This window comes from Gadus morhua, chromosome 1 (genome assembly GCF_902167405.1).
Source record: "Gadus morhua chromosome 1, gadMor3.0, whole genome shotgun sequence".
In the NCBI taxonomy this organism is placed as follows: Eukaryota; Metazoa; Chordata; class Actinopteri; order Gadiformes; family Gadidae; genus Gadus; species Gadus morhua.
The window spans coordinates 16,013,239-16,029,607 of NC_044048.1; the positions used below are offsets into that span (position 1 = coordinate 16,013,239).

General features: G+C 45.2%; 1 protein-coding gene across 1 annotated transcript in view; it reads right to left on the reverse strand.

The window, feature by feature from the left end:
* Nucleotides 1-16,369, reverse strand: part of rerea (arginine-glutamic acid dipeptide (RE) repeats a) — a 92,526-nt gene that overhangs the window by 30,064 nt on the left and 46,093 nt on the right. Inside the window, 4 exon segments of the mRNA XM_030370048.1 lie at nt 179-227; nt 4,576-4,680; nt 6,326-6,422; nt 8,004-8,109. Of these exon segments, the coding sequence (XP_030225908.1) occupies nt 179-227; nt 4,576-4,680; nt 6,326-6,422; nt 8,004-8,109 (357 nt within the window).

Here is a 16,369-nt window from a genome sequence, read left to right on the forward strand (position 1 = left end):
TTACTGCCTAATCGCTTTCCATGATCTCACTTTTAAATGGCAAAGGAGCTAGGTCATCAAAAAAACGAATACAAATCCTATAAAAAAGAGCAACACATGTGCAGTTGCGAGATGACAATTGTGGTAAGTGCAATTGCAAGACGAAGGCTGCAGAGACTAATGTAAAAATGGGACTTACTTGATGACTGGGGCCCACTCTTATTTCCCCTTGAGTGCTGTTCAGTCGCCTGAAAAAGAACATGTGAATAAATATAAGAACGATACTTAACACCAAGTGACTGTATCGCGTGTGTCTGTTAACCCAGCAAAACCATAATATAACAAAGCATTATAATTGAGTTGGACGTCAGAGACCATGAGGAATAGAAAAGGATGCATCTTATCAAGGTTTCTTTGTCTTAAAGGAAGCAACGTTTGTGAGAAAAACACACACTCCCTTCCATTTTATAATTTAATATCAAGAAACAAAAGGGAGAACGTGCATGTGGGATAAAATGGTCAGGGTACATTTCAATGGCTCAGGCTAGGAGCAATAAAACAAGAATTCCCCTAACTGGCGGTGAGGGGGCTGGCTGGGGCTATGCAGGGAGGAAGGGAGAAAGCCTCTGAAATACGACTGCCGGTGCAAATGTTAGTAGCCATGGCAACTGCAATTTAATAATAGTGTTCTGACTCTCCAGCTGCAATGGATTAAAGAAAATGACAAGATGTTCCTTTTGAAAAGCCTTTCCCCTCCTGTTGCCTAGGTAACAGCCCGACTTTCATACAGCTGAGCACAGGGCGGCCCAGAATCTGTCAGCATGATTTGCACCCCTAGTAGCTCTCCCTCCATCATGGCAGTTGGCCGAGGGGGGGGACTTGGCTGAAACCTTAGAGCCCCTGTCCCTCCGGTAACTTTATGGTCTTTAAAAACACAGGCTTTGCTGGACACATTTGACATGCCTCCCCAAAACATTAGCCTTCTACCCTGCACTTGGACATACTAGGGAGAAGACAGTCCTTTACTTACTCTCGGTAGATACTCAATAGCAGATGCAGGGAGACAAGACACGGATAGCATCTAAAAAATGATCCCAGTCTGCCAGGGAATATTTATATTTACTGCAGTAGTTCTGCTGCTGAGACACCTCCAGAATGGTTTACAATGAATCACCTAGTGTGGACTGGATAGCTTGTTTTGGTGCAGGAGTCTAGGACCTTCTGTGCATGTACAAGTCTGTTGCTGCTGGGCTATATTCCTTTCTCGGACGCAGTTTGTTCATACATAGTGGGCTGTGATAGTCATTACACTGGCAAAATCATGTGATCATGTCACTGCATACACACACACATACTAATTGGATTTAGTGTAAATGCTGCTCATGGAAGGGGTTCTAGGAAAGCTGCCACACGTAATAATAACGTTATCCTGTTGGTCACATGTCTGTACAAATAAGGTAGTCCAACATCCAAAGGCATGACTGGACAATAACCAAAACATTAAACTTTTTGAGAAAGAATTGTAAATTCATTAGCATTTTCACAAAATGATATACTGTTGCATCCAACGATAACGGAGTCCTACAAGATACGGCAAGCTTGGTGAACATGAGCAGATACATGCGTCATCATTCACCACACAGTCCCCCAGTCCCCTGGTACATGTAGGCCAAGTTTGAAGCTTTCATAAACAAGGGCTTTGGATGTGTGGTTGTTATGGTCAATTGGTGGTCTGACCACATGGGTTGGAGTGAGATAGTTGTTCATCCTGGACGGAGAATGTTTACAAAGTTTCATGCATATTTCCTCGTGGAAATGGCAGCCCTTTAAAATGTTGACTATCAAGCGCTGATTATAGTGCCACCTATGGGGTAATCTGGTCCATCCTTTGCGCCTCTTACTCATTTTACAAGTTCTCCAAGCAAGCAAATGTGTACAACATTTGCCGAGTGGTATTTGTGATATGGCTGACGGACCGTAGGACCCCTAAACATATTAATAAAATTAATTGTGATGTTAATGTGTGACTAAAGTTATCAAATTGAGCAATATAAACAGTAGAAAATACCATACCATTATGCATCCCCCAGCTTCACTAACAAGAAACAGCAAAAAACAAGACAATTTGTATTTCTTATGTGTATTCAACTAAAGCCTGAATAAACTGTTCGACTCTATCCCTGCATGGTAGAAAGTATTCTGAAATGTGTTGGTTGTGGTATGGTGTGGGCCAAGTCACTGGTGTGTTTGGCAGGAGTTCGAAGGGATGACAAATGAGGACACACAGAACACCATCTGAGAGAAAAACGTACCGAACGCTACAGCAGTTCACAAGAGAAGTAGCGATACAGAGACTTCTGGGAAGAATACACCAGTTTAAAAAAACAAGCCTTGTTGATTAAAGTAGTCAAGTTAAAATGGGCTCAAATGCCTTGAGAAAAAAAATATTAAAACCAAAAACTCATTACCGTGGAAGACTAGAAATGGTCTGTACAGCAAATATTGTTTATAGTATTTATCTTAGGGAGTTGCTATTAAAATGTAGTAGAACCCATTCAAGATATAGGCCTATACTCTTATATTATGTAGCAGAGTTTACAACTTTCGGACACAAACTATTAATATTTGACCCATATCAGAGTTAAATATTAGGTTGGTATTTATTTACTCTTAGAAATAACACGTGCCGGTATGCTAAATGATTTAACCCGAACAAAAGCGCAAGTATCTGCTAAACTTCCTTCTGCGCAATCAAGGCTAGAACCGCCCCTTCCATCAAATTCATCCAATCATTGTAGAGTCTGTGGCACACTAACATAATTGTAGCGCATACTACTCACACAGACTCGACTCTTAGCTAGGAGGTAATCACACGTGACTGTTATACGAATCTTCTTTAAAATAGACGTGATAATAAAGATATGAATAATTCATTTGCTCTCGTCTGAGGATGCACAAAGACGCTCTTTCTTCATACGCCATGAAATCTCAATTGTAAACATGAGCACCGAGGCTACAGCAAACTGGAGAGAGATCGTTTGTTAGATTCTCCTCAAAAGAATATCGGTTTAAAATGTCGATAAGTTATATGGATACGCATTTTGAACTCAAATGCATCTGCGCTTTTATGGATAAATAACGCACGGCTGGCTTTGCAGTAACATTAGCGGTACACACTGGAGTGACAGACTTCTCAGCGCTCAATGCCTATGAAATAACGAGGATATCGCAGCTTTCTTTCTTTCTGACAAATACTTCTAGAGCAACAGTGTGGTTTATCGATACACGTATCCAAACTATGTTCATTTATTTATTCAGATATGCGAAATGAAGCGCAAATGAGTCGAGCGAACACTCGCGTACCAATATGTCTGAGCAGGAGAATAGGATCGCGAACCTACCTCCTTGGACTGAACAAATCGTCCATGACTGACATCAAGCTCTAAGGTTGGACGTTGACACTTTATGCAAAACACGCGCTGTTATAAACTCCCTCTCCCACCTATTTCTAGGTGCTCAAAATGGAGAACCAAGCAATCGCTCCGGAGAGGCATCCACTGAGCTTGTGCTGTGACCTCAGCATACACGCACAGCGTAGCCACCTAGCTTCTTTTCTTTTTTTAACACAACTGAGCATGTGCTACGACCTTACACGCACAGACAGCCAGACACACATACAATCGGGATACGGAATTCATCTCTCCTCATATGTCTGCGCCATAATAAACAAGGCTGAAATTGCAGGGCGGCAGACACACCGCTCAGCATACCAAACGAGAGGAGGAGTGGGAGGGGCGAGCCGCTCTGCGATTCATGTAAACAAGGACCATCGCCGCTTGCACAGCAGTGGTGCACTTGCAATGTTGATATATGCAACTAAATATCTCTTGCTCTCTCGATTAAATATATACAAATAATACAATGCGTTATAATTCCACACATTTACTTTGCTCAAGCTAATGAAAATGCACACACATTTCAAACTACAATGTGCCGTCCCTGATTGAAATATAAATGACATTAATAATATTTTAATATCACATTAAAAAAGGACTGCACATCCAACCTTACAAATATCAATTTGATTAAAGCTTGCGTGAAATAAATACCAAAACAAATAAAATCATGGAGTAAAACAAATTGCAAAAGAGTAAATGGCATGTTAAAACCGATACCAATATGATAAAATGATAACTGACTTCAAAGTCGATTGAAAGGGGAGCCAAATGCTCTACTGTCATAGTTCCTCTAGTCTAGACTGTTCCAAATTCCAGAAGCCCTGACTTCAAACATTTCCTTTAGTTTAGACCTCCATGAACTGACCCTCACTGAACTGCAGCCAGCAAACTTGCATGAAGCAAATAAGAAAAGGGATGAAATCTCCACGATGACCATGGCAAATGGCTAGTTTTATTCAATATGATTGTCCAATTAAACAGAAAATACCAACAAAAAAAAATCTCTGCCTAGGGTACGGAGGATAGAGCAGGAGTTAGTTGTACTTATTGTTTGTGAGAGGAAGAACCAAAAGGAGACGATGACTCGTCTCTACACCGATTCTTCCAAACATTTGGAATAAAAGGGGCAGCAGCTCACCTGGTCTCTGGGTTATATCCGAGGATGTAGAAGAAGGAGTCCATGCGGGCTTTGAACTCCCGTGCAGCAAAGATATCAGAGAAATGGGCAATGTTGCATTTTCCCCTAGAAGACAAACCAGCACAGACCAGAATTATGATTATTATGCTATGGATACCTACCCATTGTATTGCAAAACCAAAACAAGTCCAACAAGTAACAAACATTCATATATATATATATTAGTGCTGTCAAGCGATTCAAATATTTAATCACGATTAATCGCATTAATGTCGTAGTTAACTCACGATTAATCGCAAATGTTTTTTCTATGCTAAATATCCCTTGATTTCTTTGTCCCATTAATTTTTCTCATTTTAATGCTCTTATCAACATGGATAAGTGCATCGGCTTGCCTTGTGCAAATGTTTTTTTATTGATAACAACATTGGCATATACTGATCAAAACAGGATGATACAAAAAAAAAGCCCCTAATGCAATTAAACGATGAACATACAAACATACTGCCTTGAACATAGCAGTCAGGCTACTGCTTCTTTGTTTTGAGCCAAAAAAAAAACAATACAAGAATTGCGTTAATCGCGCGATAAAATAATTATCGCCGTTAAAATTGGTTTGCGTTAACGCCGTTAATAACGCGTTTAACTGACAGCACTAATATATATACAACAGTCAAAGCAGCAGCAGCCTGAGTAATCTGATTATCTGTTGGCTGCCTGTGCATTGGAGGTGACAAATCATGCAGCAGGTATTCTGGTATCCGCCTGTGGGATACGCTACTGCGGGAGGTTGCACCAGCTGAACCTGTCAGCCTCACTTTGCCTGATGGAGCTGTGATGACCCAGGAACCAAAGTGGGTTGTAATCTTCTCTATCAGGATATTTTTTAAGAACCCCTGCTCTAGAAATTCGTGCAAGCTTAAAAATGCAATTGTATAAAAATAAAATAAACTAAAAGGACTACTAGGACTCGAGACAGAACCTCAGCATATCTTTTGTTTGCCTCATGTTGTGTCTGGGCATATCAAAAATAATGGGCATCACACGGCGGTCTGTGGCTCCACAGCCAGGCTTCAGCTCTTCCTGCACCCCCCAGGATGAAAGGGTGGCTGGGGAGGACCAGGAGGTTTAGAGCAAGGGGGGGAGGGAGAGCTGAGCTGCTCCATGACAGCATCCCGCTGGAATTACCTCCCGTTTCATCGGGCGGGGGGGGGGGGGGGGGGGCTTGAGAATGAGTCAAATCAAAGGGTGCTCTGTGCTGGAGAAGTTGCCGCTAATTTGCCCTGAAACCAGTGTGTGTGGGGCGGGGTGGGGTAGGGGATCAGTGAAGAAGCACGCGGCCTGTGGAGCAGCACACATGGTTTTGTTTAAAAGACAGAAATGGGAAGGGGGAGGTGGGTTACGAAAGAAGATGAGTTGTGAGAGAGTGTGTGTGAGTGTGCCTGTGGGAGGGGTGTAGGTTGATGCGAGCCAAGGAACGGATGAAATGAAGAAAGGAAAAGAGGGAAAAGCAGAATATATGTTTGCAGGCCGAGGCAATCATGGCTGCTTTTTTTTCCTGGTACTGGAAACGAGAGGGTTACAGTGTGATTGCTATCATATTTTCTGGGAGGAGAAGGAGGAGGACGACAGGGGAGGCTAAAGCCCATCATTTGCTGCTTCAGTGCTTTATTGTTTGGCTCAAGGCTATGGACATGAAGCTTGCAGACTTAGTCGCCTGTGTTTGTGTTTATTGTGCGTCGTTGTTTACCTGAGTGCAGCAGCGTGGTACGTGTCCACATAGTCCGAGATAAAGAGTTCTCGACTCTTGACAACTGGATCGGTGATGACCAGCTCCCGACCAGAGTCTAGAGTGACAGAATAAAACAGAGCCCAGTGATAAACCTTAACAGGAGAGGTCATCTACTCCCAAACACACGTACACACAGAGACACACACACAAACACACAATGTGAGTGCGTGATCAAAGCAGCGAAGTGCCTCCTTGGAGGTCGATATTAAACCACATAATTCAATAAAAGCAATAAGGTCTGGTCCTATGAAGAAAGGATATAATGGCCCCATTCTGCAGTGAAATGAACCTCACATGGGTCAGAGCCCATCACCAGCCCCCGGTCTGACCCAGGGAATTCACTTGACAAACGAGCCGACCGGTGGCGTGTCTGTAGCGCTGCGCTTTAGCCTCGTGACATCAATACTAATAGATCCAAGTTAGCGCTCAATGGACAGGCCGGCTGCCGAACAAGCTCGGCTAGCCTGCACCGCATGCATTATTTATCCAAGCGGAGTGTGTGGGATAGTATGTTTACTCTCAGTATCACTGTTTGTTGAAAGCCAAGTGAAGGTGAATATGATAAGGAAGCTAGGATGTTGGTTTTACTTCTAAGGCTAACTACCTACATGTGAAGTTATCAGGAGGAATTGTATTTTATCAGTGAAGACCTAATCTCAGATCCAGCAGTCCTATGTTATCGCAGAGCCTTGCAAATAAAACCTTATTTCCTGTTTGGTTACGGAGAAATTCTACAAAAGACCACTCATTTGCGCAAGTGGATGAAGCTTTGAGAATGTATTTTTTAACAGCATTTTAACAGTGGCCATTGTCCACGGTGTTGGCTTGAAATACATTTCTGAAGACACTTTAAAACACTTGGACGCTGGACGATTATGCGCTTGCCAACTAAGCGCTTACAAAACATTGCCTGAAGCAACAAGAATCGTCAAAACAAATATGAAACGAGAAAAAAACTAAAGCCCCGTTCACCCAGATTTGAGCTTGCTGACATCAGACCATCTCTAATCAAAATATAAATACACAAAATTACAAATAGCGAGATATCTAATGTGTAAGTGGGACTGAGGTTGTTTAAGCGAGGACAACACCAGACAATGAAATTGATGGTTCGAACAGGGTCATCATTTAGATTAGAGTAGAAGCTTTATTATCATTGCATTGAATAAAGAGTATTAACACCACAAAATTCCACTCCTTCAGTGCTTAGATAAAACAAGAATAAATAGTATAATAAATATAAATAACAAATAAGACAACCCCTCTACATACACTTGACTCTTTTCTCTCTAGATTTTCAGTATCTACAAGGTTTTAGTTATTTTAAACAGAGCATGTTTGAATGGTGAGCGTGTTGAGATACATGTCCAGCCTGTGTGCCGCTTCAGGTTATTAGCACTGTTGGCAGCAGTTTGCCCAGAAGTGAAGCATTGCCTGAGATACGGAACAGCAAAGCACTCTGGGAAGCCAAAGCACTCTGTAGCCTGTGACAATTAATGTAGTCTACCTTTTGAAATACAGTTCACAGCTACCTTTCATAACCCCTAATAGTGCGTGGGATGCATGTCTGTGCCTCTGCATGTGTGTGTGTGTGTGTGTTTTTTTTCCAGCGGGCATGTAAACCAGCTGGCCTTACCGTTCTCGTTGTTCCGATCCTGCACCAGGTGCTGGTAGACAGAGTCGGGGACCTCTGATTGGCGGTAGTACCACTTCACGCTCATTAGCAGATGGTCCCGTTTGCTCTACAAAACAGAGAGAGAGAGAGGCGATGAGTGATGCAGCGAGCTGTGCTGCAAAGAAGATGATTACAAGTGAGAGAGTGTTAAACATAATTGTCTCTCATCAACATCACACATAGGCCTCCTTGATAACAGCCTCCAGGGGTCCCCAAGAAATGTATAGAGTGCGAGGACATATGCATATAAACATATATACATACACATATATAAAGATACAGTAAGAGAGAGAGAGATGGAGAGAGAGAGAGAAACAGAGAGAGAGCGAGACCATTGATTCCGTCCATAGGGCTAATGCTTTCAGACTGCTGCAGTATCTTATTGGTGAATTATCCCCTCCACCATGTCTTTATAAAGGTATTCTTTGAATGCTGCCACCTAGCGGCCATTTGCTATAATGCATGCGCACGTGAGCACCTGCTATCCCTCAAATCAACCAGCAAGTGGCATCGCTGAGTCAAGGTTGAGCAAGGAGCAAGTGCTAGTCAATGAAGGAAGAAAAAAAGAAAAATAATGGGGAGAAGGAGACTGAATAAGGAGTGGGGAGGATAAAGAAATAGACAGTGGATAAAGGCCAACTCTGGGGTGAAAGAAGAAAAGGACAAAAACACACAGATTTTCCATGTTGTAAATTATTGAATGTGCCTAGACAGGAGCCCAACAGGCCGTCTTGCACGGTGCTTTCAGGGGACATTTGAGCCAGCACCGCGTTATGATTGGTCGCCGGACTATGACACAGCCCTGCCACTGGGGGCCATACAGCCCTCTTTCACACAGGCACACCGCTGCTGTGTGTGTGTGCATTGCAGGGCACGTACACAGCCCCTGAAGACCAACCACGGACACCACCCAGGACTGTGGAGACAGGGGGCGGAGCCATGTTAATCCAAGCCATCTAAACAGCAGTGATATTTACAGCCTTGATTTTATAGCCAATGCCATCCTCTCTCTCGTTCTCTATGTGTGTGTGTGTGTCTATCACCGTGTTAAAGGAGCATGAGGTCAGTGAAAAGATATTCCAAGCCTTTACTGAGTACATTGTTCGGTTAGATCATGGAGCATGAGAGGACGAGAGACGCAGGAGAGGGAGAGCAGGCAAGATATTAATCTAAACCACCCCCCCCCCCCCCCCTCCCTCTCTCCCTCTCTCTCTCTCCTGTTCTTTTTTTCATCTGGGACTGAAGTGGAGGGAGGGAGGGAAGGTGAATGTGTTTGAGGCTGGATGTGCTTAAACAGCAGCTGGCCCACAGTCAGTCAGCCTGCATTTGTGTTCTGCCTGATTTCTTTCCATTCTCTGTACGTCCCTCTTTCTTAGACAAACGCGCACACACACACACACACACACACACACACACACACTAGGGAGCCAAGGTGACGTCATGCCTCTGCTCCCCCCGCCCCTCCTTATCCTAGCTGTTGCAGCCCCTTGTCTCTTCATGTACGGAGAGATTGTTGCCTTCTAGATACAGGCCGCCCATCGCGGCAGAACAAGCAGTCAACCAGCACTCCTCCATAATTAATGCTTTTAGGAGATTGTAAACGCTGCAAGGGCGCTACCTGAACAGCTCATTTTCTGCCTGTAAAACCACAGAATCAAAATGGATTTGCTCAAACACAAAGGTTATGAGTTCAACGCTAATGGGGAAACACGGGCTGGCAGTGTCTCAAGAAACACTCGTGTTTGTACCACCCGGACACACACAATCTGTCATAACTTACTACCAAGCCAGGGACGATCAGAAGGAAACGCTTGTTTTTAAACATTAGCCAACACAGATATCCAAGGCATCAGGGAGCTAAGATGATGAGCAAATATCTCTCCTCAAATGCTCATTGTCACAATGGCGTGGAGAATGTGCAAAGAACCACAATGTTGGCTGCATGGGGGGAAATTCCACCCAGCCACACGGCACAAAGCTGAGTAGAGGGAAGCTGAGCCAAGCAGTGTCGGCCATCTTTGCCTGCCCAGCCGGAGGGCTAAACACACTCCTGCACTCCCTCCCAGTGGAGCCTAAATCCTGGGAATGTAGGGCCCAAGAAACATACTCACACACTACCAAGGATAAACATGCACAAGAAACATGTTCGAGGAAAATATAACAATACAAATGGGAAAAAGACCAATAAAAGAGCATGGTAGATGCATAGAAAATGGAAAGATTTGGGGTTTGGAAAAAATGTAGAGGTCATGTAAAGAGAGAGCACTGAATTAACCAGGGCTAGGATAAATATAGAGGAGTGGAGGTGCTGGGCAAACCAAACGTCATTCCATTTTGGTTTTAAAATGACAAGTAACCTACTGCTCCTCTGCCAGAGTCCCCGGGGGTCAGAGGAATTGGCCTCTATTCATTGTGCAGATATAAATCTAAGAGTCATGCTTCAGGGCTGAGTACAATGGTGTTTTACCCCTCCCCACGCCCAGCAACCCTCCACCACCACCCATGATACCTGTGGATCAGGCTGGCCTGTGACATTCTTCTCACACATCACACAGGGGGAAGACAGCACGCAGCGGCTGCTGTTTAACAGGCTCCGCCTTGAGAAAAGGCACACGGTAAATCAATAGAGTCCCCTGTACAAATAAGACACTTATTTACTATGCATGAAAAACTGAAAAGCGCTGCTCATATTTAATAGCAGCGAGTCAGATGTGTCCAGATCAGGGACAACGCTGGGCCATTGTGTGCGTTGGGTTCATTTTCTCCCAGGCCAACCAGCCTGTTCTTAAGGTGGCTGGCCCCCTTGGCTCCATAATGGCTGTATAGTTTCCTTTGTAAGGGTACTTGTGTGTGCAGTCAACTCTGTAGCCCGGCCCCTGTGTAGGACCACACCACAACAAAGACCAGCAAGTGAAATACAAGGGGACAGCCTTTCCCCTTCCAAGAAAAAAAAAGCCTTGAATGGTGAATAGAAAGCAGCCAAATGCTATATAATACACTGTTCACAAACCCCATAACCAAGGACAGACTGAGGGGATGAAGAGTTTTAACCAGCATGACAGCTAGTAATCCAAGTTGGACAACTGTTTTTTGCAATTATCATTATTTATATTATACAATTTTTGACTTTTATCAGTTTCTGTTCAATTGAAAGCACCCCGTGACAAGAATAACCCAAGCAGGAAAAACAAAGCAAGCAATACTTGAAGGATCAAGTATGCCATCTGAACGCCATTATTTAACACAAAGGCTGTAAAATGAGGCACTGTACTTTCATTCCTCTTCAGTACACTCCACGCTATTCAATTGGTCCCGGATGTTGATTGACGGTAACATTAACCAATGGTCAAACTTCTCCCAACAGCAAGGCTAAATTGTTGCATCTGTTCCCAGAGTCTCTAGCAACTTGGTTGCACATCGTCCGGCCAGCCCCTTATCCATGACCAAGCCATGGCAACATTCCTGCAACCTGTAACCATGCTGCCTCTGTCCTACTCCCCCCCACCCTCCCTATAACACTAGAGCCTTGCTTTAAACTAAACCAGACCCCTTCACTCCCACAAGATGGGCCCCAGTTAACAGGAAACCTCTGTTTATACTCCCCGCTTTTCAAACACTCTCCTCTTCCTCTGCTAGACCCTGTTGTGACCTCCATCCCCCCCCCCACCCAACAAACCGAGCCGATGACACACCCACCCCCCCTTCTTGTCGATGACATCAGGAGCTGCAATCTATGACATCCCTCGATAGTTGGTGAGCCGGCCGGCGCAAAGGAAGGAAAAGACCAGATCGCAAAACCAGATGAAGGGGGAAAAGTATGTTTGAAGAAAAAAAAAAAGGAAAAAGGTAGAAGGTGGGGAAGGGGGTCAAACGGGGAGGACTGGCAGCGGTGCCTCAATGTCAGGCAGGAATGGCCGGCAGTTGAGCTATGCTAGCTGGGTGATTAAGCTAGAGGCTTAGCTGGCTGACACCCCCTCCAGGGCAGGCAGAGGGGGCAGGGGTGTCGGGTGTTGATAGTCAATGCAGAGTGGAACCGGGACGGTAGAGGCTCCTGACCATCAGGCTACTATTTAATTCGGGGTCGACTTCAGCAGTGCACCCTCAACGACTGGTCTTGACTCACCGTACGGTCGGTGGTCAACACCAGGCAACTGGGAACATGGGTTGGTGGTAAACACATGAAGACTCTACTGTCTAGACTATCCGTTCCTTCTCTGAATTCTTGCGGGAACCCTTCCTCTCTCATATCCACAGCGCAGTCTTTTCAACTGACAAAATGCTATTTTGCTCTGGCAAATAGTTAAGCAGCCATTTAAGCCATTTTACAAGGAAGAAAATCATGGGTTTATGTCTGATTATCAACATTCTAATCAAGATATCGGAGTCATCCGTTACAGGGAACCTGCCGTTTGCTTCTTCCTATTGGCAGATTTCAGGCTTTGTAAATCCCCCCCTACACTATGCAACTCAAGACCAATAATCCCTAACGAGTTTGAAATATCCTCCCGATTCTATGGGGGACTGCAAAAAGGTGCTTGTCCTGACCCCCCCCTCCCCATATGACAATCAGAGCCCACTTTAACTGGATCGCCCTACCCCGTCTCCCACAAGAGAAGGGGTGGGGTGTTGTTGGGTGGGTGGGGATTGCGAAGAGACGGGGGATCTGGGAGGACTAATCTGCCACTCCGACATGATATGATTAGAGCAGGGAACGACAGGAAGAGCAAAGACATATCCCTCTGGCGACAGCACATGCACACACGCACATCCACGCTAAATAAATGATGGATCTGATTGGAAGAGTTTTCCACACTGCTCTTTCTGCGTTTCAGACAGAATAAGAGAGAGCTTCGCCAGAACACCAGCACTCAATAAACAATTCCATCTGGAGGGCAGAGTGTGCGTGTGCGTTTGTGTGCGTGTGTTCACGTGCCTGTCTAATGCACAATTGTACACGTGCCGTGCAAGAGGTCTGTCGTGCGAGTACAACCTTTTGACATCTTGGTGATTGACAAAGCAGGGGATTTTAGTGTTTGCCGCCTAAGGAAAACCAACAAACACACAACCAATAGAACACATACACACACAGCACCCCACACATACAAACAAATGATAGCCTTTCAGGATAAGCGCGACGGTTCCTCTCCCAGCCCTGCAGTGCAGGCAGGGATTGTGTGCATCATAGGTAAAGGAAATAACCTCTAAATCAGCCTGTCAGAGCCCCTCTCCCCTCCATGCCTTTGTATCGGCCACTTGACTCCCTGCAAGAGAGTGGAGAGATCGGGTAGAGCTCCACGGGTCATTTCAAGTTCAGGTTGCTGTTATTCTTTTTCCCTGCAGCATTAGCTCGACAGTGTGCGTGGTGTGTGGGGGATCGTTCGTTACCAATGTCGGCTCGCTTGTTCTGGCTACAGCCGTTGTTAGATAGTTGCGGGGGCGGGACCCCCCCTGAGTCTCATCGGGGTTCCTTCTAGCCTCTCAAAGGGCTGATTACAATATTTTGATAAGACGGTGTACGGCTCTGCAAGCCCGCCTGGAAAAAGAAACAAAACCCAGACAAAGAAAGAGCGAGAGACACACAGCGAGAGAGAGAAAGAGAGCGAGTAGGATGGGACGTGCAGAGGGTGGGAGGGAAAGAGGGCAGTCGTTGCTGAGATGGCTGTCCTGTCAGTTTTTTACTGTGGTAAGATAGGGGTCTCTCTATCTCCTCTCTCTCTCTCTCTCTCTCTCTCTCTCTCTCTCTCTCTCTCTCTCTCTCTCTCTCTCTCTCTCTCTCTCTCTCTCTCTCTCTCTCTCTCTCTCTCTCTCTCTCTCTCTCTCTCTCTCTCTCTCTCTCTCTCTCTCTCTCTCTCTCTCTCCCCCTGGTCAGCATGGTCAGGATATTAAATCGGTGGCCTGTGCTTTGAACACACTGGGCCCATCTGTCAGCTGACATCCATATTGGATTGGATGAGAATTAGCCACTTCACAGTAGGCAGATTTGCTGGCGCTGCTGTGTATGCGGCCCACACACTCTCGACCAACGGGTGTGCACATGTGCACTCTCTTACACGGATCAAACCCAGCCGCAGGAAAAAAAAAAAGATACGATCGACCATCCGTCCTGGATAAAAATACGCCAGCTCCAAGCCGCAAGAGATAAGAAAAACGCGAAATGAAATGCCCACATAACCATGTGCCCACAAAGGTGACGGTGCAGGCTGAGATCCGACATCTATCCCAGCTTCACCAAAGATCAGTCACAATTGCGCAGATGTGAAACTAACCGTTCTTTTACTATCGTATAGTAGGCTTGTAGCAATTTGCGATCTGATCGTATTATGACAATTGAAGGGATGACCTATAATTTATTTGCTTGATGCCAGTGTTGACTTAACACAATTATGCCTCTCAAACTTTGAAATACATATAAAAAAAAATGATTGTGTGTGTTGTTGCGTAGGACACATGTCGCCATATGGAGTCGAGTTGAGTTCTCACCTGCATGAGTTGTCATTATTCATTCTTCCATATAAGTGCTCAAGACATCTTGTGACATTCGGAAATTTGTTAATGTGTTAAACATGGTCGAAGGTGTAAACAAGACTAATCTTAAATACATTTGTGATTACCGGTAATACTGAGATTAGGAAGCAGAAACGCGGGACTATTGAAGATTGGTCGAGGTTACCCGGCGCTAGAGGATGAATCTAATTACAACCGGGATGAATAAGGGAACGGGGTGGCTGCTGGGGCAAGATGGGAGTGCCAGAGACAGACACTGCCTCAGAGAGCAGAGCAGCAGTCACAAGCTCCACCACATGACCACCGCCACATTTATGGCTTGGCCTTGCCCGAGTACGTCCTCCTCGGAATTAAAACCCCAGAAACAAACGGTGCGGCTTCCAAACAGACCGCCAGACACCACTTTGCGCCCCACTGAGGCCTTTGAAACTGAATTGGCCCTGGGTGTGGGGGGTTAATAATAGGACAAGTATATGGGCTGACCAGACACCCCTGCCTCTAGATAAAAAGGAGAGCCATTGAGAGACTCTTGGCCTCCCTCATTAACTCCATAAAAACTTGTGTCTAACGTAAATATTTGCCTTTGCATTTGACACATTTCTTTTGATGGATTCCCACTCCAGTCAAAACATTTGTGAAGAGCACAGCTGTATCAGGGAAAACAGCCCTCATGAACAGCCACAAAACAATGTGTTCAGTGATGATGATCATTATCCACTCTATGCCTCAGTCCGGCCAACCAAGTCTTTTAGACTACACAAACACTTTTTTCCCTCCAGTTATGATTCGTTTAGTCTTTAATGCCAAACAATCCAGACAGCAATCCCTGCCATTTTAATCGACTTTAGAACGGAAGCTTGAAAGCCAGCTGTGCTAGGTCAGACGGGGGCGGTTCACTTGCTCATAAGAAGAGTTCAGCTCATGGAATAATGTCATTATTAACCGAGCGCCAGTTCTCAGCCAGACACCCTCTCTCAGCCAGGCAGACAACATTGTCATCTCTGCCTTCAGCCTTTCATTTAGTGGCATCAAAGCCAAGGTCTCTGGGAGCCAAGGTCTTCTGCGCATGTACCTGACAATCCTCCCGAGAACAGAGACTTGAGTCAGGATCCAGCTCTCTTTGGTCGGTCACACACACACACACACACACACACACACACACACACACACACACACACACACACACACACACACACAGTGTGAGCTGAGTACTAACACAGAGCTCTTTGTGTTGCGAAGTGTTGCGAGCTATTGTGTTTTGTTTGGCCGGACGTTTGCTTGCGATACATTATGTTATCTTTGCCGTGTTTACATATCCTGCTGAAACTAACAAGACATCGTACCCGTATGGACTGGACTATCACTGAGGAAAGCGAGAGGTGTTACAAAAGAGAGAGAGAAAGAGAGCAGGGCTTGAGGGACAAAGTAAAAACCAGGCTTTGTGTCTGTGCGTAGTAGTGAGTGAGTGAGTGTGTGTCAATTTGTGTGATGTTTTGATGTCGGCATGGCCAGCTAATCCAGAAAATCTGCATGTGTGGTTGCCTGTGTGTGTTTGAAGGCATGTGTGCTTGTGTGCTTGTGTGCTTGTGTGTGTGTGTGTGTGCGCGCACGGGTGCGTGTACGTCCAGAGCGCGACGATCGACCGTGAAGAAGCTGTGGGCTGATTGAGCGTTGTAATGGAAGACCGGAAATAAAATGGCCTGCTTAAGCCAGGCTAATCGATTTCCCAACTGCTCCCCTTCACACATGCGTGCACGCTCACACACATGCACAGATGTTTAGCTGCAGCAGTAAAAAGGAAAGAGAAGGACAGAGCACTATTT